Source organism: Solanum verrucosum, unplaced genomic scaffold, assembly GCF_900185275.1.
Source record: "Solanum verrucosum unplaced genomic scaffold, falcon-dt-bn FXZP01000261.1, whole genome shotgun sequence".
In the NCBI taxonomy this organism is placed as follows: Eukaryota; Viridiplantae; Streptophyta; class Magnoliopsida; order Solanales; family Solanaceae; genus Solanum; species Solanum verrucosum.
Genome location: NW_026019969.1, coordinates 1197146 through 1225026, shown reverse-complemented (window position 1 = coordinate 1225026; position 27881 = coordinate 1197146). Strand labels below are relative to the sequence as shown.

General features: G+C 30.6%; 4 protein-coding genes across 6 annotated transcripts in view; 3 read left to right on the top strand and 1 right to left on the bottom strand.

Annotated features, from left to right (window-relative positions):
- LOC125815581 (uncharacterized) overlaps positions 1-27881 on the top strand; it is a 120372-nt gene that overhangs the window by 89567 nt on the left and 2924 nt on the right. The gene's annotated exons all lie outside the window — the stretch shown is intronic.
- Positions 1133-7113, top strand: LOC125815563 (uncharacterized). Of its 2 annotated transcripts, none has more exons than XM_049495063.1 (13): positions 1133-1192; positions 1293-1494; positions 1641-1715; positions 1835-1936; positions 2061-2089; positions 2320-2433; positions 3108-3222; positions 3543-3733; positions 3842-3955; positions 4574-4654; positions 4767-4999; positions 5944-5983; positions 6306-7113. In XM_049495063.1, exons 1-13 carry the CDS (start codon positions 1139-1141, stop codon positions 6882-6884), a joined length of 1929 nt encoding a protein of 642 aa, XP_049351020.1. In that variant the 5' UTR covers positions 1133-1138; the 3' UTR covers positions 6885-7113. The 2 variants fall into 2 exon arrangements, with proteins under 2 accessions (XP_049351020.1, XP_049351021.1); XM_049495064.1 differs by having other exon boundaries at positions 1139-1192; positions 1631-1715.
- LOC125815577 (LIM domain-containing protein PLIM2b-like) lies at positions 10181-12575 on the top strand. Of its 2 annotated transcripts, none has more exons than XM_049495077.1 (5): positions 10181-10579; positions 11214-11313; positions 11414-11439; positions 11545-11634; positions 12250-12567. In XM_049495077.1, exons 1-5 carry the CDS (start codon positions 10445-10447, stop codon positions 12559-12561), a joined length of 663 nt encoding a protein of 220 aa, XP_049351034.1. In that variant the 5' UTR covers positions 10181-10444; the 3' UTR covers positions 12562-12567. The 2 variants fall into 2 exon arrangements, with proteins under 2 accessions (XP_049351034.1, XP_049351033.1); XM_049495076.1 differs by having other exon boundaries at positions 10186-10579; positions 11411-11439; positions 12250-12575.
- LOC125815572 (U4/U6 small nuclear ribonucleoprotein Prp31 homolog) lies at positions 21539-22822 on the bottom strand. The gene has a single exon (XM_049495072.1). The coding sequence runs from the start codon at positions 22820-22822 to the stop codon at positions 21539-21541; it is 1284 nt and encodes a 427-aa protein (XP_049351029.1).

Genomic DNA, 27881 nt, shown 5'->3' with positions numbered 1-27881 from the left:
TTCTATGGTAAAATTTGAAACTCTGTGATAATATTACGATTAAAGAAAAAATTATTTGAATCTCAAAATTAGAAAGATATAAAATTAAGACGGAGAAAGTCTATGACATTAATTTTGAGATTCAAATAAATTTTCCTTTAATCGTAATTTTTTCATAGTCATTCAAATATTTTGAATTGTAAATTATTGTGACTTATAATACTTTTTATGTAGTTTCTAAATATATAAAATTTTAAAACCTTCATGTCTGAACTTTCGATCAAACTAAATAGATTTGATTTTTGAGATTCAAATTATATCACATAAATTGAAATAAAGAAAATAATTTAAATACACGCTAAGAGTTGCTACTAGCAAATTTACTTCACCGCTCCTATAGACTATAGTTTTTCATTATTTTTTATTTTTGTTGTTTGATTAGAAATAAGTTATTCAAAGAGTAATTATTCAGTTATTTCAAGATAAGTTATTCACCATATATAGAGAATAATTTATCTTATCACTATAACAAAAATGAAGGGATGAATAATTGAAGGGCTATCTAATACCTCCAACCAAACTGATCAGACATTTTATCCTCAAACTATTATAATTTATACCTTATACCTCACATGAAAAAGTTATTTATTTTTACTCCCTCGGGTATAGTATATTCGTTAAACTGGTCCTACAAACTTTACGATATGCATTGCCACGACTCAGATACTATATTACTTATTAGACCACGTAGAGCAGCAGTGGCAAAATTCTTTTTGAATTCTCTAACGAGCCGGCGAAAGGGACTACCAAAAACTCAGATACTTCTGCCAATTTTTCAATCTCAACCGTAATTTCAAGGTACTCTCATCTTTTTTTATTCTATTGAATTCCAATTTCTTTATGCATCTGTGTTGCTAAGAAGTTCATTTTTTATTTTTTTTTGATGAATCCATAAAATTTTTAGCATCAATGTTTAGCAGAAGGAATTGATTATTGAACGATTGATAGGGTTAGTTCTTGTACTCTGACTTGATTGTAGTTACAATGCTGAGCTTTTTACATTATGTAACTTAAGCTGGGATTATATAGTGCTAATTTCTAATTGTAAGACCCGTTTTGTGTTGTTGTTCATGGTGTTGTAATTAATTATCAGGTTGTAATGGAAGAACTAGGTGTTGATACACCTGTGAGTTATGACTGTGAGATCAGACTGGTTAGTTTTTTTTTTTTTATACTACTAGTGCACGTACAATTGTAATGGAAAGAGGGAAAAGGAAACTAAATGACATGTTCTATAATTCATGAAATTGTAGAGGGTGAATCCTCAAAGGCGAAAGGAAAAGGTTTACGTAGGTTGTGGTGCTGGATTTGGAGGTGATCGACCAATAGCAGCGTTAAAGCTACTTCAGAGGGTGAGGGAGTTGGATTATTTAGTGCTGGAATGCCTAGCAGAGCGTACCCTGGCTGAGCGGTATCAGGCCATGAAATGTGGTGGCGAGGGTTATGATCCCCGTAGTATGTTTTTCTTATTAAGTCTTACTTTTGTTTCATTACAGAGAAGCATTCCAAGTTCTTTATCTGGTTTGTCTATATGTCAGTATGATAGAAATGTGATAATTTTGCTTGTTTGGTGATAACTGATTACTAGCAGTTTGGTATAGTCTCAGAGTGGATGCAACTGCTCTTACCTTTGGCTGTGGAGAATGGAGTTTGCATTATTACAAACATGGGTGCAAGTATGTGATATGCCTAGATTTCCCTTGTCTGTCTTTCTTGCACTTTTTTGTTTTCTGTAGAAATTGCCTTTGTTTTCTCTATCGAATAAATATTTTCTCTTTGGAAATATGGGGAATAGATGATCCATTTGGCGCTCGGGATGAAGTTTTACGACTTGCAAGCGGACTGGGCATCTCTATAACTGTTGGTCTGGCTCATCAAGTTTCTGTAGTTAGATCAGGTGAAGCTTGAATTTCAAAGATGAAATAAGCTGATGTACTAACTGCATGTCATCCATTTCCTCATTCTTCCTTTGAGCTGCACAACCATGTCATACTTATAGAATTCTTTTGGGGTACATTCAGATTTGGAGGAGCACCTTAAACACGTTGATGTAAGATTTGGCAATATACAATATTTTCAATGGTACATGTCAGCATCATTTATTCCATCAAGTACAAAAATTGTGCTGTGCAGGTCTTGTTTCTTATTTTTCTGATGCTTCTGGGTGGGTTCATATGTTAAATCTTAATTGAGTGATCATTTTATCCTTGTTCTGTAGATCCTTGGGTACATAAGTATTACGATTATAGTAGCACCCTTTTTCCCTTTTTTTTTCTGCAGGATGTTAGTGTGTATCTCGGAGCAGCTCCTATTGTTGAGTGTCTTCAGAATTTCAGACCGAATGTAATTATTACTTCTCGAGTTGCTGATGCTTCCTTATTCTTAGCCCCAATGGTATGATAGTTGATTCCTTTTCAAATACCCCTGGCAATGACATTTATCTTTTCACTTGTACCAAATATAATCCTTTTACGGTATAATTTAGAGTCACTTCCCTTTCTGAGAGTAACAACTGATGGAAACTACTCACCTTTCCACATCTTAAGCTACTGAAATTGCTATTATGTCAAGTTATTGAAATTTGTTTAAGAAGCCAAATTCATGTACAGCAAAGTTACCTCTCCTTTATTGTATTCTTTTGACTCATCAAAGTTTTATCTATTATTATGATGAGCATATAAAATGGCACTTTTCAGTTGCACATGAAAAGTGTTATTAGGATGGGGCATTTTTCATCTTATATAAAATTAGCTCCAACTGGAGTCATAAGGTGGAAATTGCCTTCTTGTTACCACTTACTGGTGGAAATGATTCAGAGCTATCTTGTAACATATAAGTGAAAGAAGCAGAAGCCTTGTGAGGTCTTTGAATTCACGTTGGGACTGCCTTGGAAATTTTTGAATGTGAAGGCAATTGGATTCATTTCGTAGTTATACATTTATGTCACTATTTATGGGCAAATTCATAGTTCTTCAATACTATCTTTGACAAAATTATGCTGATGTAATAATATTGAATTTATTAGAACTCTCTTTAGAAAAATGTCTGAAGGTCCCTATTATGATCAGGTGTATGAGCTCGGTTGGAACTGGAATGACTTGCACCTGCTTGCCCAAGGTTCACTGGCTGGCCATCTGCTAGAATGTGGTTGCCAACTTACTGGAGGATACTATATGCATCCAGGTGAACCTTTCGTTCGTATTGCGATATTTCAGGAATGTGCACCTTTCTTTCGTAGGGAGTATGATGTGTGTATATTGTGGTGGAGTCTTGAGGTTGGAGGGGTTACCTTCCACTTGCTCCAGTAAGCATGCACTTTGAGAACTTTAATTCTTTCTATGTATCTCAAACCCATTGAACTGTGTTCTTGAAAAATTTTAGTTCCTCTTTATTTAGTACTACTTATCTTTGGCTTCCCTTACTTCTAGTTCTGAGCTTTTGACTCTGACGCTGTTTCTATGTCACTTCACCTGTAACTCATTGACTGTACTTTCTCACTGTAGGAGATAAATACCGTGATATATCTCTGCAAGATCTCCTAGATTTATCTCTTCCTTTTGCGGAAGTTAGTTTTGATGGGAAAGTATGTGTAGCAAAGGCGGAAAGCAGTGGTGGGGTTTTGAATCCCTGCACGTGTGCTGAGCAGCTTCTGTATGAAGTGGGGAATCCTAGTAGCTACATAACCCCAGACGTGGTAAATGTTTTGCAAGTTTATTGGCTATCTCGATTGATTAGGGAAAGTACATGAAAAGCTTAAATCAGAGAAGAGGTGTGTTAGGACCTTGAGTTTTCCTTGGGACAGGTAGTAGATTTTCAAGATGTTTCATTTCAGACATTATCAAGCAGTAAAGTTCTCTGTGCTGGGGCAAAGCCATCTGCATCAGCTCCTAATAATCTGTTGCTGCTGGCCTCTAAGGTGATCTCTTTGTTCATGTACAGAAATAGTGGAGAGATTTCTTCCTTTCTGCTGTCATGTGGTCCAAAAAGCAACATTTGGTTAAATAAATTATGCTTTTTGTAAGCTCAATACCCCATTGCACTTGCCTTCTCCCACTCGTTAAAATTTTGATTTGATTCTGGGTTGTCAAAATCTTAAGAGCCCAAAGATATAATTGTAAACAGTTTTTTTTATGCCATCTGCTGCTTTGACCTTAATCTCATGAACCAAGACAAGATGGAAGCTGTTGAATTCATGCATCATCGAACAATACCCTCACCAACACTTCCATTCACAATTAATTGGAGTTTTGGTACCCTCCTTATATAATGATACTATTACTCTGCTTACCATCTTATTGGGCCGTACAATCTTTTATTGGATGTATTTCCCTAACACAGTAGCACCACTATAATCTCATTTGGCTAGTTCACAAAAGATGAATTTTACTTTTAAGATCACTATCTGCTCTCATTATCATTTCCTCCCATTTCCCTTGAGCAAGTGTTGTTTGTGAATTGTGGGCAATGGTTTACTTTATTTAGCTGGATTGATGGATATTTCTGTTTGTTCTAACTTGGTGAATGCCTCATTTAGGACAAGGGGTGGAAGGGCTGGGGAGAGATATCCTATGGTGGATATGAGTGTGTTAAACGTGCTAAGGCTGCTGATTTTTTGGTAAACAAGTCTTTACTTCTCCTTTCTGGACTGCTGTTATGGTTTTATCTTGGCTCCTGGAATGCTAGATTAAGAAGTGTAATTTTAATTTTTAATTGTTTTTTTTTTTCAGGTAAGATCATGGATGGAAGAAGTATACCCTGGCATAAGCAAACATTTAATATCCTATATCATTGGACTGGATAGCCTGAAAGCTGTCAGCATAGATGAAGATTTGCCAAGGGATAGTCAAGATATTAGATTACGAATGGATGGTTTATTTGAGAACAAGGAACAAGCAATCCACTTTACAAAAGAGTTCATAGCATTATATACAAATGGACCTGCTGGTGGTGGCGGTATCAGGTCTTATTCATACCATTATTGTGACATATTTCAGAAAATTGTTGAAATGAAAACTGCTAGTAAATTTCCTGGTGCGGCAGAGGTGGAGCCAGAATTTTTAGTTTATTGGTTCTGGATCACAATTCTGTTTGCCTACTGTGTTCTGAATCGATTATTTGTACATATTAAATGCATTTTAATACAATTACAGGGTTTGAGCCTTAGCTATTGGATTCTGCCGAATCCGTGGCAAGCACTGTGGCTCCGCCACTGCTGGTGCCTTAAATTTTCTCTGTTATATTCATTTATCAATAGTTAAGTTGTTGAAGTATTTCTTAGTATTAGAAAGCTAGAAAATTAGGAAATTTTCTTTCTGTTAGATACCTATCATAGAGATTGCTGTTACATAGTGATTTTTCTTTTGTGGAGAATCCATCTCATCAGGTAAAGGGACTTCATGGTATGATATGCTCTCATAGTAATGAGCAATTTGATCTGCACTGTTGTCTTCCATGTGGAAGTTGTAATATCCGTCGCATGTCGTTTACTAGAGCAGTTTCTTCACTCAAGCACCTAATTTTAATACTACAACTCGATGCAGCATCAATCTGAGTATATTGAATCATTACCTACATAATGTGTCTTTGAATTTTTTCCATGTGCAGAACTGTCTTTGTTTTTCGTGGTCACCAATGATCAAAGGCTTGTAATATCCTTCACTTCATGTTAATAATGAATGTGTCTCTGACTCTCATTATATCCCCCTCCCAGTTTTCCTCTTGCTAGACTTAATTCCCCTTCTAGATTATGTCAAAACATATTTCCATGACATGTACATTATCTTCTTTTTAATATGGATAGCTGTCTCAGTATTCCTGCCTCAATTCATTTAATACTTCCGTATGTTAAGAACATATTTCTATGACACGTATTAATGCTCTACATCTTCTTTTATTGTATGGCAGCACTGGACACAAAAAAGACATCATTCTTGAGAAAGCACTGGTATATCTCTCCATCTCTCTCTCATATATATGTGTGTGTGCATATGTGTGCTCGCGTATGTGTGTTCATGTGTGTGTGTGTTTATGCATGACACAGATTGACATTCTCTCTCTTTATTGATACTCTGTGTTATGATATGTATACTTTGGTAGTTGTTAATTTATTAGATTTTTCTCCCATAGCTATTGACAGAAAAGAACAAAAGTTCTCTCCTATTGTGAGGTGGCTCCTACATTGTGGTATTTGAACTTTCAATGGTTGCTTCATGCTATATTGCTAATACTGTATAAATAAGTTTTAAAGAGTTCTCTGTTATCTTCAGGTAAAACGTAAAGATGTTCAGTGGCATATGACAGCAACAAGAAATAAAATTATGCAATCAGATGATCTGGTTAGCCCTAAAAACATAATAGAGACCAGTTCATTCCATGATTCAGTCTTGCAATCACTTACAATGGAAACTACTTTGAGTCACAAAGAAGGTTCACCGCAAATTGAGCTGATCTCCCCTGCTCCACATGACAGGAAGATTCCTCTTTATGATTTTGCACATAGCAGAGCTGGTGATAAAGGGGATGATATAAACTTTTCCCTTATCCCATATTTTCCTCCAGATATTGAAAGGCTTAAGAAGATTGTAACTCAAGAATGGGTGAAAAAAGTTGTCTCAAGTCTTCTTAATCCCTCTTCATTTCCCACTTCTGATGATATTGAACGAAGAGACAAATGGGTCAGTGAACATGTTGAAGTGGAGATTTATGAAGTCAGGGGGATCCATTCTTTGAATATAGTGGTTCGTAATATCCTAGATGGGGGTGTGAACTGCTCAAGGAGAATCGATAGGCATGGAAAGACTCTCTCTGATCTCATATTGTGCCAGAAAGTATTATTGCCTCTGTAATTGAACATATGGCAAGACTGGAAAAGACACACTGACTCCATTTTCTTTATCCTGGGAGGTGATATTGACAGTGGGGTGGGGACAAGCTCCTAACCTAGCTACAAGTTGGAGTATATCAGAAACTGAAGATTTGTTTTTGAAATAAAGTATGTTGTAGTACCAATACATGTTCATAAACAAGTTATCCGAACTCTTTATTCTGAAATAAAATTACTGTTGCAGAGTTTTTTACTCTTTGTGAAAGCCATGAATGTCACAGGTACAGAATCAGAATTTGTTGGTGCACAACAGGCACGGTAAGTAGAAAGGTTTACAAAATTAGTTTTATGGTTGATCTGTAATCCAACAAAAACATAATAATTGTTGAAATTATCAATCAACGCATCAAATAAATCACGTTTGCATTTATAGCTACGCTTATTAACTTGTGCACTTTTCTGAGTTCTTAAGCTATTTGTGGCAGTTTGAACTAATTTAACAGGTCAGTTATAAGCAGATGGGAGGTTTGCTTGTTCAGGTACATAAGACCAAGGTACACATTTCTATTTAAGTTAGCAATTTAGCATCCATCTTACTATTTCCACTCTTCTGTACATGCCTTTCAGTTGTACTCAAATTGAACACATAACTGTGAACGATATATGCTTTAGTAAAATAGGTGGAATTTCAACTATCGATAGCAGTTTTTTATGGTAGACAAAATGATATTAAGCTGAAATCATTGCTGTAGGAGCTTTGAATCCAACAGGAAGACAAGTAATGAAGTAAACAGTGACCTTATGCTTGAGCCTTCGAAAGATTAAAGCTCTTTCTCCTTTCCAATGGAAAACTGCTATAAATATTTTCTTCATGAAACTCTTCTCTTCACTTCTTGGCATTACTGTTGCAGCCTCCTCTTCTTTGTTTTCTCCATCTTCCACTGAATCTCCCCAGTGAAGTGGATAGCTCCTCAGGAACACTCTTCTGTTATTGTAGTCTTCGTTACGAAAACTTCTTGATCTTGCACCATTTTCCTTTGATATTGTAGCATCCATGAGCCAAGATATTAGTGAATCTTCTGCAGTCTCTGCTTCTTATAATAACCAAGTGGATATTTAGAATGTGCTTATGTCTATGAAAAAGAGAGAAACGACAAGTTTTCACCTAGAAAAATGAGGCTAGGGGGAATAATTTAATCACTTCGTTTGGTATTTTTAGTTGTTTCTTGTCTTTTTAAGAGTTGTTATTTGTACTATAGCCTAAAAGCTATATCTTTTCATTATTTGGAAAAATAAATTAAACCTATTGTACACTCCACTATGGCCCATGTTAGAGGTTTTCTATGCTATTATTTTTAACTTTTTGTTCCTGTGAATACATGCCACAAAATATAGAGAACTTCTAAGGCATTTTATTTTTATCCATATAGTTATATAATATTAGACGAAGATTAGCTTTATTGAAGCGATATGGTTTATGAGAATTCATACATCTAACTTGCTTGAATTTGAGATGTTATCGTCGTTGTTTTCTTGTTGTTGTGTTCCTACATAAAGTACAAAGCTAATCTTTTGGTTATGAAACAATTAGTAGCCAGTAGGTATATGCTTCTAGTTTTTCACTTTTCCTACATAATCTATGAAGGTATATTTTACCTTGTAAATTGTTTACTTTATACGCATGCACACACAAAAACATGTGTACAAGTGTGGTGTTGGCTAATTTTCCAACTGTTCCTAGGAATTTGTCGAAACAAATCCCCCTTTTGACCAAGTTTCATTTTCCTTTCGACTCATTTTCAACATTTTTATGTATTTTTGGAACAAGGGGCATACTTTTTTTAAAATTTTTTTTTCCTTGATTGTGGTGTTTGAGTCAGCTTTCTCGCATATTGACTAACTCTATGGGGTAGCTGCCACTTTCCACCAGCAACAAGTATCGAGTAACTCAATCCACCAAGACTAAGACAAATAGGAAGAATCACCTAGTATTTTTGTCTCCACTGAATTTGACGAGGGACATAATTTTCAATCATAGAAATAGAGTTGAAAACCCTTTTTTTTTTTAAAAAAATAATCTGGTTTGTAATCAATTTCGTTTAGAGTGAGAAAGCCAAAACAAAATCAGGAAAAAGACATTTTAAATATCTGATTGTCCAACATAAACAGCTACTCATCCGTTCCAAAAAGGATGACATATTTAAATATTTGAAAAGTAGAGAGTTTTTTTTTTTTTTAACTCGAGTTGTTCAAACATTTTAACTCTAAACAAATAGTGATTTAGCTTTATATAAATATTTTTTAAAGAAGTTTGAATTCAAACCGCTAGATGATTTTCTACCCTAGTAAGTTCGTATTATGAACCGCAACATTCTTTTTAGACAAACTAAAGTACAAAAAGTTAAAACGACAACAAAATGTTCAAATAAATTCGAAGAAATGAAGCAGTTTGCCATTAACGGCAGTGGTTAATTCTTGTCAATGATGTTAAGGCACGTTGAAAACAACTTAGCATTTTATTAAGGCAAGACATATATACCTGTCAGTTAACTGAACAATGATATAATCCCCATTAATTAATAATTAATTACAATGATTAATATGTTGTGTCGCTTATCTGTAATTTTAATAATTGAGAATGTTGTATAATTGGTTGTTACACCAATTATTTCTACTTTTTTTTCTTGTTGATCTGCACAAGTAATGGTAGTTGTACCAATGTATTTATCACTCCATGAATTCAAAGCATTGCTGAGGTTACAAATTTCTTTGGGATTTAATACTATTAGAATTGCCACGATTGCTTCACAATAAAACTTAATCTGTTCTATCAAGTGATCTTTTATAAAAAAAAATTGTCGATGTAAAGTTAATTTTCTCAACCTTACATAATGTTTGATGAATATCTATAAAGTCCCATTATTTTTATAAGGAAAATATTTTATGGATTGAGTGTTATGATGACCCAAAAAATATTTACTAAATCAAATTACCTAAGTTATAAGGTAATTACAAGTATAAAAGTTTTATTTTAAGAAAATTTCAATGTTATCTATTCTTTTGAATATGCACACATTGTCGTCCCACAAATGAGGTTAGAAGAGGTCGAGTACACCTTTGTAAGGGCCAATAGAAGAGTAAAATTTAAATTAGTGATGGGAAAGAGTCAAATTAGAGCCTAATTTCACTCAAATCCAAGATAATTACATCCATCCTATTTGAGAGGTAAAGAAATAAAAATAAAAAATTTAAACTCCTATTATTTGGATCTCCCAATCACGTGTCATTGAATTATGGGGTTATAGTAATTATTTTGCACATGAAAAGTAACTCAAAATTTGTGTATTACAAACTGAGATAGAGAGGGTGCCTTTTTTGTTTCTTTAATCTCAATAACAAAACAGGTTAGAATATAAAAAAAAAGGCAGAACAACTTTTTGTTGTACAAATTTCTTTTTTTATTCTGCCATATTTCTAACTCTGAATAGTTATTGAGATTGAAGATTTTCAGGCTTCTGTGAATATAATTATTTATTTATTTATTTTATATATAAAAAAAGATTTTTAAAAAAATATACAATAATGGCATTCACAGGAACATTGGATAAATGCTCAGCTTGTGATAAAACTGTTTATTTTGTTGATTTGTTGTCTGCTGATGGTGTTACTTATCATAAATCATGCTTCAAATGTAGCCACTGCAAAGGCACTCTTGTGGTATGTATCCCTATTTTCTTTACATATTTACTATTCAATTCTATGCGCGTACTCCTGATTTTCATTAAGGAAATTCAAAATAATTCGAAGAATGATGGTCAATTGAATAGGACCCTAGCTACCTAACTCCATCTTTGTTCTTGTCCTTACGAGCTATACAAAAGGGTAATAAGTTAAATATCTTTAATCGGAAAATTATATTTAGCATAGAAAAAAATATATTGCATATCTATAAAAAAATATTTTTCAATTTTTTATGCATATATGTTAAATTTTGAACATACTTGGACGAAATTTCTGATTTCACTTGGCCTCGCCCTCCCCTTCCGCTAAACAACAATCGATCAACTATACCACAATCCCGAATTTTATTTATTATCAATTGTGTAAATTATTTATTAACATTTAGAGGAGATATTATAATTAGACCATTTTTATTCTTATATATATATTGAAGGCACATATTCTTGAATGCAAGTTATGTAACTTTTTGGCTTTATAAGAGATCAAGTTGTTAAAGAAATTAAATTGTCATCCATCATTAAATCCCCATTATTTTTGTGTTTCTTATTTCTGTTATTACATTTATTCATAATATATATTTGATAATTTGGAATTATTAATTTTTTGACAGATGAGCAATTACTCTTCTATGGATGGAATCTTGTACTGCAAGACTCATTTCGAACAACTATTTAAGGAATCGGGAAATTTTAGCAAGAATTTTCAGAATCGTAAGACATCCTAATTTTTTAAATTAATTTTTGTTAAGCCTCTTTTATCTTAATTTTTACTAATAATCTACATTGTTCTTAATTATTAACATTTCAGCAGCTAAGTCTGAGAGGCAAAATTCATTGGTATGTTCACAACTACACATTTCAAAAAATATATGTTTTTCTTACAAAAAATAAATTTGTTTCTCGAATATTTTTAGCTAACAATTAATTATATATTTTGTGCAGACAAGAGCTCCAAGCAAACTTTCAGCTATGTTCTCTGGAACCCAAGATAAATGTGCTGCTTGTGACAAAACTGTTTACCCACTTGAAAAGGTACAAATATTAAACCATTAATTAATTGTTTTTTGTTTTTTTAAAAAAAAAAGGTTTATTCATGATCAATTAATCTCAATTCATTCACAATTCGAAAATCTCCGAATCTATACTAATTTTCAACTCCTCAAAGTATTTCATCGACCTACCTTCAACCTATCACAACTTTTTTCCTTTATTCGAACTAATTGAACCGACTATATATGCTTTGCTTACACAGGTAGAGTTTATGGTTTTAATGAATGAATTTAAATTATATATACTCGATGGTATGGAAAAATTTTGCAATATACAAAGCTATAATCTATCTGTTTATAGTGTATATATATACGGTGGAATTAATCATTAATTCTTACGTTAACATAAATTGTCAACATTACATCTTCTTAGAATGTGACCCTTCCTCATACCTCCCTTGTGAATATGGAATATTTTGTGAATCGAATTGTTCTTTCCATAAAATGTTATTGCTATGTTTCCTGATTAGCTAACTATTATATCCGACTTTTTATGAAAAATTATACATTATTATAAGTCAATTTATAACTTAATGCTTTCGTATATATTATCAATGCACAAAACGTAAACTCTGACTATTTCAAAATTGAATTATAGGTGACAATGGAAGGAGAATCATTCCACAAATCATGTTTCAAGTGTGCACATGGAGGTTGTGCACTTACCCATGCAACATATGCATCCCTTGATGGAAACTTGTATTGCAAGCATCATTTTGCTCAACTCTTCATGGAAAAAGGAAATTACCAACATGTCCTCAAAGCTGCAAATAACAAAAAGAATAGTGCTGCTGTAACACCATTAAATGATGATGAAAATAATGCTGTTGAAAATAAATCAACAGAAGAGAATAATAATGATGATAATAATAAAGTGCCTGAAAATGCAGAGGAATCACAAGAATCATAATATAAAAAAAAAAAAGTGCCCTCTCTCCCCTAAGTATTATAAATTACATTTAATTAAATTTTATCCTTTAATTAATTGGATCAATTGATCCTTCTATCTATTTTGATAGCTAAAATGTTTGTGTTTATCATATATTAAATTTTTCCCATTTGTTTATGCATATATTTATCCAAGGCAACCCCTCATATGTAATTAATTAAATTTTATTGTCTGGATATAATATTCCTTTGTTAATATATATACATATACATACATTTTGTGCAATGTTGTGGCAAGGGTGTATATTTTCACATTAACTATATTGGAGTTTAATTTTTTTATGGAGCTATACTTAGCGTACAAATTATAATTATAGCGTAGATTATACCTATATGTATATATATAAAAGATGTTGTGTGGTATCTATCTTATATTTAATTTAAAGAGTCTTATGTGTAGATATTTTTAATGGCTTCATATCATATTGACAAATTCAATAGCAGATCAACATTTGGAATTTATGAATTCATGTAGTGGCCTTCTATAAATAGCATTACACTTATAATAATTGGTATTAATCAGATATTTATAAATATTTAATAAACTAAATTTGACTACTAGATTGATTGTAGTGAAATGAATAAGATCTTTTTACCTAATAAGATATTTCGAGTTTAAATTCTATGAAAAAAATTCTCGGCAAGAAACATTTTTTTCTCTTAATAGTTAAGTCTTACATGACACAAATTTAAATTATTTAAGTCCCAATATATGTATCATACACGAGTAGAAAACAAAACAAAAGAAATAGTTGAACTTGAATTCATCTGTGGAAAAGAAAAGGAGTCACTCCCTTTATGCCATTTATGTGAGGACTTTCACTTTTTTTAAAGTCAATTTGACTCATTTTTTTACTAAATTAGATTAGGTTTGTTTAATATTTTAAAATTAGAATTTATATATTCAAAAGCAATAAAAAAAACTACAAGTTACCTTTCTTCTCACGTCAAGACAATGAAAAAATGTACTTAAAGATATTGCTCAAATTCATATCATTTGTATTTCAAAATTATAATTTTTATACTGACACCTTTTACTTTAACTCTTTAAGAGCTAAAGAGAGTGTTTCCTAAAATCGCACAATAAGAGATCCCATTACTTTAACTCGTTAGCTCAGTGGTGTTTCAAAATTACCGCCCACATTTAATTCTTCAAAGTCAAGTAACATTAATTGATAAAAAGGAATCCTTAACCTAAAGTAATTCTAATAAAAAGTCGTATTCAATTTTTTTAAAAAGTAACAGAAATTAGTTTCTTAACGTTGTTAAAAAAAAGTTTATTAGTGTTTATAATTATAAAAATACAATTGTGATGGTTATTTAAGTAATTTAAGAAAAAAGATAATTGTTATAAGTGAATAAAATTGTTATAGATTTTGATAGCTCTTACTGGAAATTTAAATTTTATGACTTTTTGATTATTCAAATATATTTTTCTCTTAATTACCATGTATTTTGGGTTTCCTAAATTACATAAATCTTAATCCTTTTCTTTTTCGAAAACAAAAAACTTTCGAGTTACCAAACTTGTAAACTTAATACGTCCATTTCCAATAAGGATTACATCATTTATAAAACTATATATTTGCGCTAAAAGCTATTAAACTATTATAGTATCATATTGTCTTATACAACTTAATTACTAGGGTTTTAAGGATATTCTTTTAGCTTGATTCATCCACTATTGTTAATTTGTTTAATATTCATCACTTAAGTATAATGACCGCTATTCATCATCGTCAACCAAAGAGATATTCAGAGAGCTATAATTTTTACCCAAGGAGAGCGATGTTATCAAGTATCTACTAGGGTTTGCAATAGACGAGCCACTTCCTAAGCAACATCAATTCATGCAGCTAGTTGATCTTTACGCGGAAAAGGAGCCATGGGAGATTCTTGAGGGCACTAACACCAATGCAGGTTACTTCATTACACCGTTGAAGAAAGAGAAGCCGCATCATAAAAGATTTAAGCGAATTGTTGGGGAGGGCACATGGAAGATACAAGACCTAGCGAAGAAAGTGTTTGATGATAGAGGTAGACTTATGGGGTATGTCCATCATATGAAGTACACTCCCGATACTAACAAAAAGTCAATAATCAAGGAGTTATTCGGCGAGTGGTTGATGACCGAATACTCTTTGGATAATGGTTATGTTACTAATATGAAGAAGAAAATTATATATAAAGATTTTGTAATTTGTAAGATCAAGAAGAAGAAACAAAGGCGTGATCATGATGATAAGGGAAAATATGAGAATATTATGAATGATGTTGAAGTTAATGAATTAATCGATTCGGTTATGGAAGAATTAGAAGAGATTGATGATGATTATATAGAGGTGGATGTTGGAGATGACTTTCTTGCTGCATTGGAGGATGAATGTATGAATTCAGAAGATAATGAAATATCAAAGAATGATGCAAACGATATCAATCTTGATGAATATGACTTCTTTTAGTAGATGTTGTGATATAGTTAGCTACTTATTAATTTAATAAAGTTACAAGTTGTTTGTAAAATATCGTTACTCATATATTATAGTTTATTAGTTATGATCAAATATTATGTGCCATATTATTTTTCTTTCTCAAATTGTGCTTGCTTATTAAATAATAAGATCAAATGATGAATTGGTTTAGCTCATAATTGTTTTCTTTTGTTATTGGAAGTGTAAAATAACCTATTTTTCTTTTTAATGAATCCTGCGCAATATATATCCAAATCAAGTGTACCAAACAGCGAGTTAAAAAATTCATGCTTTTCTATATCAGTAAATTAATTGAGAAAATAAATTCTAAGAAATTTCTAAACGTAAAGTTAATTTTCGTCAGCTCAGTGGTGTTTCAAAATTACTGCCCACATTTGATTCTTCAAAGTCAAGTAACATTAATTGATAAAAAGGAATCCTAAACCTAAAGTAAATCTAATAAAAAGTCGTATTCAATTTTTTAAAAAGTAACAGAAGTTAGTTTCTTAATGTTGTTAAAAACATTTTATTAGTGTTTATAATTATAAAAATATAATTGTGATGGATAATTAAGTAATTTAAGAAAAAAGATAATTGTTATAAGTGAATAAAATTGTTATAGATTTTAATAGCTCTTACCATAAATTTTAGGACTTTTTATTTTTTCAAATATATTTTCCCCTTAATTACCATATATTTTAGGTTTCCTAAATTATTAATTTTCCTAATGCTTCTTATCACATATTTTTTTTTCTTACCATATATTTTAGGACTTTAATTCTTAATTTTAAATATTATAAAGATAATTAATAATAAGAAAATAGTAAATCACAATTTTGTCTATTATAAAGTTTTTAATTGAATAGTAAAAAAATAAATCAATATTTATAAGGACCTTCATACTTTTTAAAGTAATATAGATTTAGATGGATGGATAGATGTTGTCAATGAAACATAAAACCCAATGTATTTAGTCAAAACTATGATAAATTAGCCCTTTATTTTTCGCAAAGAACTAAATTAAAGCACCACATGACTAATCCCAACAAATCTTGCTTCGTTACTCTAAAGCATATTCTACGTTGATAATTACACGTATATGCTGAAAATAATTATTTTCAAAAAATATCAATGATCCATAATATAATTTTTGATTGAGATAAGCACAATTAACGATCTCCAATAAATAATTTATGTGATGAGAAAAGGTTAAATTGAGATAACGAAATTACCATAGTTGTTCTACAATACGAAAAATGAGTTGGCCGTATTTGAGATATAATTCTTTCAATAGTCCATGAATAATTATATTGTACGTTTTTAACCATGAAATTAGAAATCTACTGCACTCGTTTGTATTATATAACCCCCAATATTTTTGTTTAGTTGTTACTTTATTGACAAAAAATCAATTTTTTGACGATTACATATTGTCCGAAAAATCTTTCTAAGTTTTTGTTGATTTTAATCACTTTCTTCAAGAAAAAAAATCATTTTTTTGTGATATTGATTACCTATTCTTGTTTAGTGGTTACTTTTATTACGGGAAAAAAAAAATCAACAATTCTGATACATATAGATCATTTGAAAAATATCAAAAAGAATTTTAAGTGTTTGCTTATTAGTTGTTAGTTTTGGGAACTAATTTTTGTGATACTTTTTTCTGGAAAATACTTACGGGTTCTTATTGATATTGGATATACTTGTAGTTTTTTTAGCTTATAAGTCAAAAACTTTTGGCTTTTTTTTTTTTTTTACTTTAAAAATCTTTTGAATTGATTAATTTTAAGTGTTTTAAAGCAATTTTGTAGTAGTTGGATAAAAAAAAAATTAAAAATGCTTACAAGCACATATTTTAAAATAACAAAATAAGTCAAAATGAGATTTCTAACTTATGAGTTTTGGCTTATAAATTATAAGCGAGAAACCAATCCAGATAGATTCTAAAACAAGTGTTTAGAAACACTTCTTATTTTGCCCAAATACTTTAAAAATACATAAATATTTTTTAGCTTAACACTTAAATTAAGTTAATTCAAACAAACTTTAATTAGTCATTTATACATATTTATAGTTTATATGTATTTTTCTTTTTAATGGATTTTGCGCAATATATATTCAAATTAGTTGTACCAAATAACGGGCTAGAAAGTTCATGCTTTAAGGTAGTATAGATAAATAATTTTGATTTTAAAATTCTACATTAATTAGTTAATTGGAGAAACTCCTAACGTAAAGTTAATTTTCGTTAGCTTAATTTCAGAATTATCGCCCACATATGATTCTTCAAAGTCAAGTAATATATTATTGATAAAAAGGAATCCTAAACCGAATCTAATAAGTAGTAAAAAAGTTGTATTCATTCTTTTTTAAAAGTAACAAAAGTTAGTTTCTTAATGTTGTTAAAAACCGTTTATTAGTGTTTATAATTATAAAAAATATAATTGTGATGAATAATTAAGTAATTTAATAAAAAAGATAATTGTCATAAATTAATCAAATTGTAATTGATTTTAATAGCTCTTATCGTATATTTTAGGACTTTCTGATTTTTCAATTTTTTTTTCTTACCATATATTTTAGGTTTCCTAAATTATTAATTGTCTTTATGCTTCTTACCATATTTTTTTTCTTGCTATATATTTTACGATTTTGATTCTTAATTTTAAATATTTTACAGATAATCATATATATATATATATAAAAGAGAATCTTAGGCCCGCCTACGTGGCGCTACCACAAACAAGAATTTCCTTTTAATTTATTTAATTTCAAAACTAGCCTTTCTCTTTCATGAAAATTTGTGACATTTATTAAATGTTGTGACTTTTATGATAAGTTGCAACTTTAATGAAAAGTTGTTACTTTTATGAAAAGTTGTGACTTTTATGAAAGGTTGTAATCTTTTCGAAGGATTGTAACATTTTCAAATAGTTGTAACCTTTCTGATAAGGTACAGTAAAAAAATGTTTACACTACCCTTTGTTGTCTATAAATAGAAGTATTTTCTATCATTCTAAAACAACGAAAATTCTGAACCTATTCTTCTTCTTCACAATTAAATATTTGTGTACTTTGCTCATGTTAAGTGGCTCACTAACGCCATTGCTTATGTTACAAATCCTGATGTGTATTTTTACAGTCATCAATTTATGCTTATGTTATTAAGGATAAATGATAAGATGTAATTTTTATTTTCCTTTATTTTAAAAAGTAACAGAAGTTAGTTTCTTAATTTTGTTAAAAACAGTTTATTAGTGTTTATAATTATAAAAATATAATTGTGATGGATAATTAAGTAATTTAAGAAAAAAGATAATTGTTATAAGTGAATAAAATTGTTATAGATTTTAATAGCTCTTATCGTATATTTTAGGACTTTTTGATTTTTCAAATATTTTTTTTCTTACCTTATATTTTAGGTTTCCTAAATTATTAATTGTCTTTATGCTTCTTACCATATTTTTTTTCTTGCTATATATTTTACGTTTTTGATTCTTAATTTTAAATATTTTACAGATAATTAGTAATAATTTGAAGAAAATAATTAATTATAATTTTGTCTATTATAAAGTCTTTAATTGAATAGTAAAATTTCAATCAACATTTACAAAGACCTTCATACTTTTTAAAACAATATAGATATAGATGGATGAATTTATTTAGTCAAAACTATAATAAATTAGCCCTTTATTTTCTGCGAAGAACTAAATTAAAGCACTGCATAATTAATCCCAACAAATCTTGTTTCATTACTTCATAGCACATCCTATACTGATAAACTAAAATAATCATAAATAATATCAATGATCCATAATATAAATGTTCTTGATTGAGATAAGCAGAATTAACTATCTCTAATAAATAATTCATGTGATGAGAAAAAGTTAAAATACTTATAGAAGAATAATGTGTGATGCAGCACAGTGATGTTTTGAGACTATAGGTTAGGTTCAATTTCTTACTTCTTACATTGAGTAAATAATAAGAGTGTGTTTGGTATGAAGGAAAATGTTTTTTTAGATTTTTTTTTTTTTGAAAAATAAGTGCATTTTTTACTTGTTTTCTTATGTTTGGTTGGAGAATAGAAAATATTTTTTAATGTTTGGTTGGTAAATGAAAAATAGTTTCATTATTTTTTTTGCTTGAGACTAAAAATGCTCTTTAGGAAAATAATTTCTGATTGGAAAATCAACTCCGATAATTGATTTAGGACTCGACCCCGACACTCAAACTAGGACAAGACCCCGATGACCGTTCCAAAATCCGATCCTGAGATTTGACCCAAAAATTCAAAAATAATTTTTTTAAGAAAATAATTTTGACGGGGTCGCCGGGGGAGGGGGGGAATAGGGGTGGAGGTGGCATAAAAAATGAATATTTTTTAAATTTGAAATATTTCCAAAAATATTTTTTCCTTAATTTTTTTTTTGACGGAAATGGCCTTGGTGGGTGGGGTGGTGGTGGTAGGGGTGGCATAAAAATTTAAAAAAAATTAAATTTGAAATATTTTCTAAAAATAATTTTTTTTAAAAATAAATGGCGGGGGGGGGGGGGGGCTTAGGGATAGGGTGGCGTAAAAAATGATTTTTTTAAAAAATTGATGGGGGTAGCGAGGGAGTGGGGGTGCCGGGTGCCGGGTGGAGTGGCATAAAAATTAAAAAAAAAATTAAATTTGAATTTTTCAAAAGCAATTATTTTTTGGTGGGGGTGGGGGTGGATAGGGGATGAGTGAAGTAAAAAAAATCTTAAAATTTGAAATATTTTTTAATAATAATTCTTATTTTTTTTTATTTTTTTGTTTGTTGGGGGGGGGGGGGGAGTTTTGGCGGTAGGAATGAAAATATATTTGATAATTTTAATTTTTTTTTGAATAGGGAGAGTTGGGTTATGGTAAGAAAAAAAATTAAAGGATGAAGTAGAGTTTTGGAAAATGTTTTCCTTAATTTTGGAAGGGAAGTCATTTTTTCTTAATTCGAGGAAAATGAATTGATTTGAAAAACATTTTCCAAATATTTTAAGCCAACCAAGCATGGAAAAATTGAAAAACATTTTCAGAAAATGTTTTCCTCCATACCAAACACATCCTAAGTATTAACATTAACAAATATCGATAGGCAAAGTCCAAACTATAGTAGCAGATTTTTGTTGGTGCTTTCATTGACGTACTCTAATGGAAGCAGTTGTTTTAGATCGATTTAGAGGGTGTTTGGATTGATTTAAAAGTTGATCAATCCTACTTTTAAGTCCTTTTTTGACTTAAAACTGACTTAAAATAAATAAAAAATAATTTAAAATAAGTTTAAAATAACTTTATATTTTTTTTATTTAAAAGTCATTTACTTTTTATTTTTTATTTAAAAACTACTCTCGTTTTTAAGCCAATCTAAATGGGCTGTTAGTGGCGACGCTAATCCAGAGGACTAGATTTATAGGGCAGAGTGCTACTTCAATTTCCTAGGCTTCTTTGAGGAACACTGGCTACCTCTTCCTTCCCTGAGGCCCTTGAGTGGTTCTGTTGGATGTTTCGCAACAAATAATATTTTGATTGGAATCATTTTAAGAAGAAGTTAGCCCTGCATTTTTTGGAAATTACAACGGAAATATTGAAGAAAAAATGTCTGCCCTCTCTTCTTCTTCTAGAGTCTAAGTTTGTCGTCTCCATTCTTATCTCTATATATATTATTAACTTGTTATTTCATCCCAATGTCGTGACATGATTTTTGCAGCTTGAGAATATTATCTACATCAAGCGCTGCACCAAGATGAAAGAAGTTGACATTATTGTCCTTCGATATGGAATTTTGAGCACAAAAAGAGGTAACAGGTTTATTGTCCAATATTTCCAGAGGAAAGTAGGTTTTGAACAAGGAATCATACTCCTCTGCCTTCTTTTATATATACTAGGAAATATTTATATGATTATCCTTTCCTAATGTTAAAAAAAGGGAAAAATAAAAAAAATTCAAGTTCCTAAATTGAACGAAGAGTGAAGGGTGAAATGTTTTATTATCATCAACTTGGTTATGTACTGAAATGTTTTATTATCATCTGCTCATGCTTTCAGACTGTTGTTTTAAACTTTCAAGTGTGTTTCTGTTGTTTTGTCCATTTTTCTGTAATCTGTGTAAAAGATCCAACCTTTAGAAGAGTGCGTCCGTTGCTTTTATTAAAGAATTGTCATGTAAAATTAGAAAGTTGCTAAATTTATTCTTGGAGTTAATTATCAGAAGTGACATACATCTAATTAAGAGTATTAATTAGCAAAAGGTGAAAAAGTTATATTCTCTAGTGCATTCTGCTAACTTGTTTCATAAATGCTCAATAAGTCAAGAACATTCACATCACAAAGAAAAAAAGAATCTAAGAAGGCAAGAAAAGTACTTGCTTCATGTTGTCTTAATCTTGGAAAATGTTGCAGTTTCAGAGAAATAGGTGCTACGACTTCTGGTTGCATGCTTGGCCTGATCAGGATTTGATAGCTCGATCCCTTGAAGTGAAGGCCAAACTTGAAGTCAAGCCTGAGTATACACGAGTACTAGTATTGCTGCTTTTGAATTTCTTCTTAATAACTGATAGACGTAACTTGCCAATTCCATTTGCTTGACTAAGCATGCCATAGCCCTGCCCTAATCCATCTCCTAAAGAGCTCTCTTCAGCTACTCCAAACTTGATCCTATTTACTAGCTTCTGCCTCTCCGTAATCTCATATCTCTTATTCATCTTTCTCTTCCGACTACCGCCTCTCTTTTTCTTATAAGCATTTGAATCTAATGGAACTGGAAGAGGCTTTGGTTGCTTTGCTGGAGGTAACTCTTGCAATTTCTCTATCTTCTCAAGAATAATACCCTTAAGAGATGTTCCATATTGCCCAGTCAGATCTCCTCTGGCTGAGTCCATACGGGCTGCTAATATAGATTTATCTGCCAACAGTCCATACGCTTGCTTCCTTAAGGAAGGAGGTGTACTCTGAATTATATCAGTTTCCTCAATATAACAACCTCCTATGTGATGAAACTTGGCTGTTGAGAACCCTGCTAAATTATTAGTATTCCTTTTGGCACCAAGAAGCTTGATGCAATCAGCAGGGATGTTTGCCAAGGACGAGAGACCACCAGCAGTAGCTATAAGTTTAGCAGCAACTGCACACCCAACTACAGCAGAAAGATTGGGAGCGATAAATCCCATTCGACTCTCAACAAAATCAAGTACTTTTTTCTTTGCTGAATCAATAGAAAGAGCTCTGTCACATGCTTCCAACGTCTTGTGTAAAACGTCTAGTGGCAATGGCTTGCCACTGGTAGTAGACGCGGTAACAGAGACAACCATGATAACAGCTGAGGGTAATAATCCTTCCAAATCAACTAAGGTCATGTCCATTGCATTCCCAATCTTTTTAACTACCCGAGCATAATCAATTGGGTGATTAACAAGTGACTCCAATTCAGGAAATTTCAATCGGTACTTGTCGCGTATAAAATTGTGGATTATAAAAATTTCATTCTCAATATCGATTGATAATGCATTACAGTCTATTATCAAAGCATCATACTCTGAATCACCTAATTTAGGCTTACGATCACAACTTAGGGCATCTTCAACTCTGTGCATAACGTCAATGTAGCAATATGAATTTTGCAGTTTGAAAATATCATCCAATTCTCCATCATGTTCCTCTATCCATGATGGAGTCTCTTCGTTATCCGACAATTCGTCCAGATCTACTAAGAAAGAAGCAGCAAGAGTAGCCATGAACAAGAGTACGATCGATTCTGGAAACAAAGAAAAAAAAAGTGAACTCTCCACGTTACGAAGTTAGGTTTTGAAGAAGAATGTTGTAAGTTGAATAGTATGCTGCTGCTGCCGTATATATAGGGAACGGAACGTCTGTGTGATTATTCTTTTCCTAATCAAATTAGGAAACCGAATAAATTAATAAATCCTTTCCTTTTTCGAAGAGGAAAAATGACATTCTTTCTATTTTTATTTACCAAACAACGGATTAGAGAGTTCATGCTTTAAGGTAGTATAGATAAATAATTTTGATTTTATATTCTACATTAATAAATTAATTGGAGAAACTCCTAAACATAAAGTTAATTTTCGTTAGCTTGATTTCAGAATTATCGCCCACATATGATTCTTCAAAGTCAAGTAACATTAATTGATAAAAAGGAATCCTAAACCGAATTTAATAAGTAAAAAAGTTGTATTCATTCTTTTTTTTAAAGTAACAGAAGTTAGTACACTGTTAATCTTCTCGGGGTTGGGTTGAAAAATAATAATTTAGCAGCTCTTTCTTGGTTTGTTTCTTCTTCTAGCGTACTCTGGTCCTAGTAGGTTGCTGCTTTTGTGGTTGTAAAAACTTTTTTCCTCTTCAAAATCTTATTGGAGTGGCATATTTGATCTTGCAAATATAAACCATACGCTGCGTAGTAGTTATACTAACAACATTTCGATTACATAAGCACATGTTCATTACCATTAGAGTTACAAAGATGTTTTTTTTCTCCCCAAGTTCTTTCGAGGGAATAGGATTTTGAATCGATATGGAGACTTAATGAGTGAAGATAAAATAAAGTTTGAATCGATTTTATCATTAGGTCATTCGATTATAAAATAAAGTTACATATTTATTCATTAGGTCATTCGATTTAGAGTAGAACTTGTTATTTGAAGATGTCATATGAAGAATGCTATATTAAAAAAAGTTACCTGCACATTTGCCTATACAAGTCATTACTACCCATTCCATTAGATTCGATACAATTTTGGCTTTGTTTTTTATACAATGAAATTTATTATCGGTTTCCTATATGTAATCTAAACTCATGTAGTCTCTCTTCTCTAGGCCACAAAACCTTGCAAATCAACCTTTTCAATTTTCAAAGTAATACACCAACACCTACAAAGGTGCTGATGACATCTTCGCGTTATAATGTATCTACATTTGATCAATATATGTCTTTCCTTCCGCATATTATTGCTAGTCTACTTTTCTTTCTGCACATTATTGTTGTTGGACACGAGCATCAACCATCTAGTATAAAAGAAAATTTTATTTTAGGTGTTTCATATTTTAACTTTCATTATTGATAAAATTATTACTTCAAATCATTTTATGTTTGAATAATTTTTCTCCTAAGTAGCTATTGAAGGTGATATTTCTATTTTAGGCATTTACTCATTTGCAATCCGCGAAGTCCTACACCCTTGGTGTTAAGGAGATGGTGATCTCCTTCCTCCTCAATGGATGATCTTCTTGAGCAATTGTTCTCCCTTTGAACTAGCTTAAGCCAAAATATTGATCCATTGTACAGATATTGCATTTGCCAACTATTTTGTATCATACAACTCGTGTTTTTGTTTTGAAAATGAAGTAGAAAAGTGAAGTACAGTGTGTGTTGTTGAGAATTGTAGAACAAATGTGTGCAAGGAAGGCTGGCTTAATTGCGTTTTTTTCTAAAATGTTCTCTTGCAAGTAATTTGTATGATGGTAAAATGATATGGAGAATTCATATGAATGTAGTTGTTATTAGTAAAACTATATCTTGAAATTTGGTATACGTAGCAGAAATGTAAATCCTTTCCTGTTTCGAAAAGAAAAACTATGGAAAAGAAAAAAATTCAAATTTCTATGAGTTACCAAATTGGTAAGCTTAATAAGTCCATTTCCAAGCAGGATACAAATTAGGATTATAACTATATATTTGCGCTAATTAAAGCCATTATACCATTATAGTATCAACCTCTTTTATCAATCATATTGTCTTAATTACTACGATTTTAGGGATATTCTTTTAGCTTGATCCATCCACTATTGTTAATTTGTTTAATAGTCATCCTAAAGTATAATGGTTGTTCATGATCACCAACCTAAGAGACATTCAGAATAGTGTTTTTACCCGGAGGTGAGGGATGTTATCAAGTATCTACTAGGCTTTGCGATAGACAAGCCACTTCTTGAGCAACATCAATACATGCAGCTAGTTGATCTTTACGTGGATAAGGAGTCATGGAAAATTCTTGAGAGCAGTAACACCAACGCAAGGTTACTTCATTACACCGTTGAAAAAAGAGAAATCGGCACATCATAAAAGATTTAAGCGAATTGTTGGGGCACATGGAAGATACAAGACCCAACGAAGAAAGTGTTTTATGAAAAAGGTAAACTTATGGGGTACGTCCACCATATGAAGTACGCTCCCCGCACTAACAAAAAGTCAATAATAATCAAGGAGTTATTCGGCGAGTGGTTGATGACAGAGTACTCCTTATATGGTGGTTATGTTACTAATATTAAGAAGAAAATTATATATAAGGATTTTGTAATTTGTAAGATTAGGAAGAAGAAACAAAGGCTTGATCACAATGATAAGGGAAAATATGAGATTATTATGAATGATGTTGAAGTTAATGAATTAATCGATTCGGTTATGGAAGAATTAGAAGAGATTGATGATGATTATATAGAGGTGGATGCTGAGGATGACTTTCTTGCTGCATTGGAGGATGAATGTATGAATTCAGAAGATAATGGAATATCAAAGAATGATGCAAACGATATCAATCTTTATGAATGTAACTTCTTTTAGTAGATGTTGTGATATAGTTAGCTACTTATTAATTTGATAAAGTTACAAGTTGTTTATAAATATCGTTACTCACAAGTCATATATGTTGTTATACATAGTTTATTACTTCTGTCTCTAATTACTTGTTGACTTTTGAATTGACACACCTATTAAGAAAGCAATAATTGACATATTGTGTTTACCATTTTACCCCTATTAATTATGAAGTGTGTGAATTAAAAACTTAAAATTTTCAAGAAGTTCTACATTTTTCAAAGTAATTAATTAAGGGTATAATATATAAAAAAAATTGTCCTTTCTTGATTTGTCAAAATGAACAAGTAATTAGGGACAACTAAAAAAGAGAATATGGATAAGTAACTAGGGACAGAGGGAGTAGTTATCAAGTATTGTGTGCTAAGTAATATTTTTCTTTCTCAAACTGTGCTTGCTTATTAAATAATAAGATCAAGTGATGAATTGCTTTGGCTCATAATCTAAAGTGAATCTAATAAAAAGTCGTATTCAATTTTTTTTAAAAGTAACAGAAGTTAGTTTCTTAATGTTGTTAAAAACAGTTTATTAGTGTTTATAATTATAAAAATATAATTGTGATGAATAATTAAGTAATCTAATAAAAAAGATAATTGTTATAAGTTAATAAAACTGTAATTGATTTTAATAGCTCTTATCATAAATTTCAGGACTTTTTGATTTTTCAAATATATTTTCTCTTAATTACCATATATTTTAGGTTTCCTAAATTATTAATTGTCCTAATGCCTCTTACCATATTTTTTTTCTTGCCATATATTTTAGGACTTCGATTCTTAGTTTTAAATATTATAAAGATAATTATAAATAATTTTAAAAAAATAGTAAATTACAATTTTCATTTATAAAATCTTTAATTGAGTGATAAAATATTCAATCAATTTTTATAAGGACCTTCATACTTTTTAAAGTAATATAGATATAGATGTTGTCAATCAAGCATAAGACCTAATATATTTAGCGAAAAGTCCTATGATAAATAAGACCTTTATACTCCACAAAGAACTAAAGTAAAACACTGCATGACTAATTCTAACAAATCTTGTTTCATGACTTCGAAGCACATCCTATGCTAATAATTAACATATATTGATGAAAATAATTATAAATAATATCAATTATCCATGATATAATTCTTGATTGAGATAGACATAATTAACGATCTCTAATATATAATTCATGTGATGAGAAAATGTTAAATTATTCATAGAAGAATAATGTATGACGACGATGCAACACTGTTGTTTTGAGACTATATGTTAGGTTCACCTGATTTCTTAATTCTTATTTGAATAAATAATATTTACAGATGTAAACAAAATAATATTTAAATTAACTAATGGGATTCAATTAAAGTTACAACTAACTAATAGAATTCAATCAAATAACAACACTATATAATTACAATGTAATTAGAACCAACTAAATTACAATTGAAATAAAACTAAATGAAATTAAAATAAGGAAAAACTACACAGTAAGACAATATGCTATATATTTATTATATATAACTATAGTTTAATAAAATTATAATTCACAACTATAATATCCACTTAATTAAGATAATCAATGTGAAATAAGCATTTAGAGATTTGGGCCTCTATGGCCCATTTGAAATGCAAATGGATTAATTTGAAGTCCAGTGGACTCAGCCCAAGGAGGATTCATGAACAGAAGCAGATTTGGTTCCGATCATTAAAAAAAATATTATTTTTTTTATAAGAAAGGAAATGATTTCCTATAATTGATTCACTTCACATAAAGTTCATCAGTAATTTTGGATTCAAGTCTTGAATATGGAGAAAATCTTATTTGGAGCGCCAACTCCGAATAGACCATCTAAATTTAGTTGAGTATTCAATATTAATTTCGAACACCAATCGAAAACTAAAAATAAATAAATTGAAAAGTTAGAAACCACTTTCAGGTAGGTACGTTACTCATTGCTTATCACATGACTAAATATCTATTTGTGAAATGAATTTTCCATCAAACAATAACAAGGAGGATACTTATGTAAATGAAGAAAAATGGAATATCCACCAATAAACCCTTTAATCCAATTTTGTCATGTTCCACAAATGGGAGGGAGACAACAAAAACCTGAAAATAAATTAAAAAAAAATAGCAACTGAAAATAAGAAAAAAAAGAAAGAAAAATATATTTCTTCACATCATTTCAA

What these genes read in the sequence shown, in the direction of transcription:
- LOC125815563 (XM_049495063.1), top strand. Translation starts at nt 1,139, where the DNA reads ATGGAAGAACTAGGTGTTGATACACCTGTGAGTTATGACTGTGAGATC. An exon ending in ATGACTGTGAGATCAGACTG is followed by an intron (nt 1,193 to 1,292) that starts GTTAGTTTTTTT and finishes ATGAAATTGTAG; the next exon opens with AGGGTGAATCCTCAAAGGCG. An exon ending in CGAGGGTTATGATCCCCGTA is followed by an intron (nt 1,495 to 1,640) that starts GTATGTTTTTCT and finishes AGTTTGGTATAG; the next exon opens with TCTCAGAGTGGATGCAACTG.
- LOC125815577 (XM_049495076.1), top strand. Translation starts at nt 10,445, where the DNA reads ATGGCATTCACAGGAACATTGGATAAATGCTCAGCTTGTGATAAAACT. An exon ending in ACTGCAAAGGCACTCTTGTG is followed by an intron (nt 10,580 to 11,213) that starts GTATGTATCCCT and finishes ATTTTTTGACAG; the next exon opens with ATGAGCAATTACTCTTCTAT. An exon ending in CTGAGAGGCAAAATTCATTG is followed by an intron (nt 11,440 to 11,544) that starts GTATGTTCACAA and finishes TATTTTGTGCAG; the next exon opens with ACAAGAGCTCCAAGCAAACT.
- LOC125815572 (XM_049495072.1), bottom strand. Translation starts at nt 22,822, where the DNA reads ATGGCTACTCTTGCTGCTTCTTTCTTAGTAGATCTGGACGAATTGTCG.